The following is a 5,000-nucleotide window of genomic DNA, read 5'->3' on the forward strand; positions in this document are numbered from 1 at the left end:
GTACAATCTCATGTTTACTTCATTCTAAATCTCTGATGTTTTATTTACTGATTTGCTTGTTTGTTTGTATTATTGTATTATTTTTCTTTCTTTTCTCTCTTATTATTGTGTTAAATGCTCCAAATGTCGAGCACTTTGAGCTGCATTCTGTGTATGAAAGGCGCTTTACAAATAAAGCTTATTATTATTATAAACAACACAGTAGCCAATGCGGTCTTCACCCAGAGGCCTGTGAAGGTATTGCTGCTGGGATCTATGGTCTTTTAGGCCCCCCACCGTCCACTTCAAGGCAGTGCTGCCTGGAAGGCGCTAGGGTTAGTCAAGGGTTAGGGTTAGGGTTAGGTGCCTTGAAGTCAACGGTGGCAGCGCTTCTTTGAAGTCGATGGTGGGGGGCCCAAAATACCATCAAGCTGCCGCTGGACTGGTGGTTCCGACTGTGCTCCATTCAATAATGATTTGTATGCACGGATAATATAGTTTGGATGTGGCATGTAGGGGTCAATATTTTCTATTCAGCAGCGTTCCTCGGGCTGGACGTCAGTTGCAAAACCCCCTGCTGGCGGGTCAGTGAGTTCAGAAAGAGAATGAGAGAACAGTGGACACGAGTGGACACGGCAGCACACGCAGTCTTCTCCCCGCGGCCTGTGAAGGTGCTGCGTTCAATAATGATTCGAATACGCAAATAATGAAATTTTGATGTGGGGGGGGGGGGGGGGGACTGCATGTACTGCACTGTCTACTTGTGTCTACTGTTCTCTGTGGGTCATATCTCTCGACATCATATGCTGTATTTCTGTGTCTAAACAACCAACAGTCCTCAAATGTAAACATACATTTTACTACAAACACAGTTAAACCTGCAAAAACGATTTGTTGTTCATTACAATGATATTGCGATACAGCAGTAGCTGTATTTTGAATAATACATATTTTTGACATGGGAGAGGTGGTGAGAGCTAAAGAATGGAACTAATTACAGTATGTAGAACATGTGCATGTGTGGAGTGTGTAGGACACAGTATATGGGATAAAAACATGCATAATTGACTTGCAATACTGAACTTACAGTTGGAGTATCTAGTTGGAGTATATATAAAATGCAAAGAAACTTTGCCCACATATTGTGATAGTATCATAGGCCTCACACCCACTTAACATATGCTTTACTATGGCCTGTGGTGTGTGTGTGTGTGTGTGTGTATGAGGTTGGGGGAAGTATGGAAGAGCTCCCTGTCTGAGTATAAACACAGGCTAGATATGAAGCCAGTTTGTGTTTGCTGAGGGACTTGGTGGGAAAAGTTGTGTAGATTTTGTCATTGAACCATGAGAGACGGGATCAAGTCAATGATTGTCTAGAAAAGGGGGTGTGGGATGGGATTGCGATAACGTACTGTATGACAGAGGAGTTATTTGTGGAAGCAGGAAGTGATCTTATTTTCTCATCTGCACCTCCCAAGACTCTTCTACTTACGGATTAGAGCAGAGAGGATTCAATTTTACGGCGATGATGATTTTCTCTGGCTGGAGCTTGATCTGTGGATAAATTCACCCGAACTGATTTGGTAGCTAATGCTGACGACATACCAAATATCGCCTATCGGGTTGTTTCTCCTGCGTGGAATAATGATATGTTTTAAATCCTTTATCCCTCCACACCAATCCATTCCTGCTCAGACCCAGGCATTGCCAGTTCCGGCTCAGATCAATGGCAGAGTCTGCCACAGTGTGTGTTCTGCGCGGTTCTCTCTCTTTTCACTGGTAAACGGGCTCTCTGGAACACACCCACGAGATTGGCTTTTGCTGGATCACGCTTTGCAATCAGGGCTGCAGTCCCCATATGCAGGGGATGGTTCTGGGAAAGATCGAACCACGTTTTGGCCCAGGTGGCATTAGTTGTGTCCCAAATCAACACCCCCCCCCCAACCAATCACCAGATCTCAGGGGTAGTGTTTAGCCGTGATTGACAATCACCACATGTTTCCAGCCATGCATGTTTTCAGAGACACAACTGAAGCATTGTGTGCGTGCAAAGCTCTTACCAGCACCACCTGTCCATCCCCCGACCACCACACTTCCTGTCCATCTGCCCCCCACCACCACACTTCCTGTCTGTTGCAGTCGCTGCCCTGCACCTGTGGCATGTCCCACACTGGCACCATGATGGGCGACGGCACGTACAGCGAGGCGGACACCAACAGCCTGGCGGGTTACACCGAGGCCCCCATCATGCACAGCGAGGAACGGGAGAAGCAGGAGCATATGGTGGTGCACCTGTCGGTGAGCAGCGAGTCCACCGCCACCAAGAAGAAAGGCGGCCTGCGGGCCTTCCGCATCATCCAGAACACGCACGCCATCGACACGTACTCCCGCGTCATCTTCCCCGGGGCCTACATCATCTTCAACCTCATCTACTGGTCGGTCTACTGTTGATCGGACCAGGGTCGCCATGCAGGCGGAGCAGGCCTTGGGGGACTGACCCTCAAGGAACTGCGGAAACAAAAATGCCTCCTCCTCACTGAGAGAGATGAGCACAGACTTGAGTGTTGCAGCATCTACTGTTCCTGTTGTTGTGAAAGGTTCCGTGTTCTTTCTTTCTTTCTTTCTTTTTTTTCCAAATGCCAGCTGGGTGCCCATAGAGACTGCTGATGCGCCAGGACACCCAATGCCCGTCTCCAATGCTCTTGTTTATCGTGGGGACGAAGATGAGACGGAGATTGGAGCTGGATGTTTTTACTTTAAACATTTTATCACAGACATTTGATATGTGCTTGAAATAAAGTGACCCACCAAATGTCAGTTTAATTCTGATGCTGTTTTCAATGTTACAAAGTGATGTTGGTGTTAGCTTTGCTTTCAGTTAGATTGATCTAATATTTATCTGTGTGTTTGTGTGTGTGTGTGTATGTGTGTGTGTGTGTTTGTATATATGTACACATGTCTCTGAGAGTGTGCGCACATGGGTGCATTTGTGTGCAAGCGTGCATGTGAACAATCGTTCATGAGTGTATGTGTTTCTGTCTCTTTGGACAAAATTCCTTAAATAAATAGCATGTTTGTACTGTAATGTACATGGTTACGTCAAGCATTTGAAGCACTTTTTATAGAAATGTGGCCCTATTTTGCTATCTAAGAGGGTATTCTAAACAAAGTGACTGAAATGTGGGGGATGGGGATTATGTCAGCAAACGAGCTCATGTATTGTTGCATTAGTTTGGACATGTGATAGTGTATATCTCCTTCTAGGATATTTCACAAATGCTGATGTTCTTCAGGCAACATTGTATTTATAGCTTTTTAACCATTAACACACAGAGCTTAAGGCAAGGGGCTTCTTGATTTAATCATGTTAAACTTGATCAGTCCTGTGACTAGCATCTTAAACTGCCTTAAGTGACTTGGTTTGATTTAAAAAAACAAAAACAAAACAAAAACAGTGTAACTAGATGGTTGTCAGTGTACTGTTACAGAGACATTCTGTTGGTGATAAAGCTACTGCATTGTTTTGCTTCTTTTAAATCCATGTTTGCATTGGTGGAAAAGAATGTACTAATGTATTGATCATATTCTATAGAATAAACAGACATTAAAGTAAAAGTATTTTCAAAAAACAAATCTCTGCTCTGTGCATTCATCAAGTCAACAAGTATATACGACGGAGTATTAGGGCCACACATGAAGGAAGAAATATTTTTGCCATGACGAGATTAAACTCGCCATGTCGACATTAAACTCGACATTTCGAGAATAAAGTTAAAATGTAATGTCGACTTTAATCTCAATGTATCGACTTTAAAGTCGCTATGTCGACATTAAACTCGACATTTCGAGAATAAAGTTGAAATATCATGTCGACTTTAATCTCGACGTGTCGACATTAAACTCAACATTTTGAGAATAAAGTTAGTTTGGAGAGAGAAGGACCGCTCGGGACGATTGAAAGGGAGGACGAATTAAACATTCCAGTTTTCTTCGACTGCAACAATGATTAGACATAGACCTATATCATGTGAACAAAACATAAAACATTAACCTGCTCAGCCAAATACTTTCCTGTAGGTCCTTATCACGGAGTTACAGGCGATAAATGCGATTCAAAAGTAGCCTAAACGTCATTAGCGGTTTTTTTTTTATTTATTGTAGGCCTATTATTAAAGAGTGTTTTTCATCTAAAGGTTCAACTTAATGCTTATGCACTAGACTAGGCATACTAGGCGCTCTCCCCAATCCTAGAATTTCACATTGCTTGTTTGTAATGGATGCAAAACAGCCTATTGCTGAATGTCTAGGGACGAATGAAGCTGTCCTCCTCCCGACCACCCCATGTACTAGCCTACATGCGCACATATGCACACACAGTGCATAAATAAAGTATACATGCACACATATTCCCTCACGGGATCAAAATAGTATATATGCTTAGGCTATACCTGTGTTTATAGCCTCCTATGTTTATTGCAGGTGAGACATGGAAAAACAGTTTTAGAGAAATGAGTTAACCTATGGAGAGTGACGGCCTGGTTCATGAAGGGCAGTTATTTGAATGTGCGGTGGCCTTACCCACGTAAAACAGAGTGAAATAGCATTTTGTATAAAAACATATCATTGGATACATGTATTATTCTAGCTATATACTAAACGGCATAGTGCATGGCATTTCCAACCGCGAGATACAGCACTTCACGATGACGGCAATGAGTAGTTAACAGACAAGACGCAATCTATCTGAAAGTCGACACGTCGAGATTAAAGTAGATATTATATTTCAACTTTATTCTCGAAATGTCGAGTTTAATGTCGACATGCTGACTTTAAAGTCAACATGTCGAGTTTAATCTCGCCATGGCAAAAATATTTTTTTCCTTCATGTGTGGCCCTAATACTCCGTCATAAGTATAGCATTGTATTACCGACAGTTGGAAGCTGTATGATTGAATTTCACTGTCACTCAAAAGCGCGCGTTCAATTTGAATGTTGACGTGCGCTGTGACGCAGCGTGCGCA

At 43.0% G+C, this 5,000-nt stretch overlaps 1 protein-coding gene across 3 annotated transcripts in view; it reads left to right on the plus strand.

Moving 5' to 3' along the window:
• gabrr2a (gamma-aminobutyric acid type A receptor subunit rho2a) overlaps nt 1-3,449 on the plus strand; it is a 19,369-nt gene extending 15,920 nt beyond the window's left edge. For all 3 annotated transcript variants that reach the window (XM_048228601.1, XM_048228602.1, XM_048228603.1), the window contains one exon: nt 2,119-3,449. In XM_048228601.1, the coding sequence (XP_048084558.1) occupies nt 2,119-2,430 (312 nt within the window). In that variant the 3' untranslated portion in view covers nt 2,431-3,449. The remainder of the gene's footprint in view (nt 1-2,118) is intronic.
• The last annotated feature ends 1,551 nt before the right edge of the window (nt 3,450-5,000 follow it).

The sequence above is a fragment of the Alosa alosa genome, chromosome 19 (genome assembly GCF_017589495.1).
Source record: "Alosa alosa isolate M-15738 ecotype Scorff River chromosome 19, AALO_Geno_1.1, whole genome shotgun sequence".
NCBI classification, from domain to species: domain Eukaryota; kingdom Metazoa; phylum Chordata; class Actinopteri; order Clupeiformes; family Clupeidae; genus Alosa; species Alosa alosa.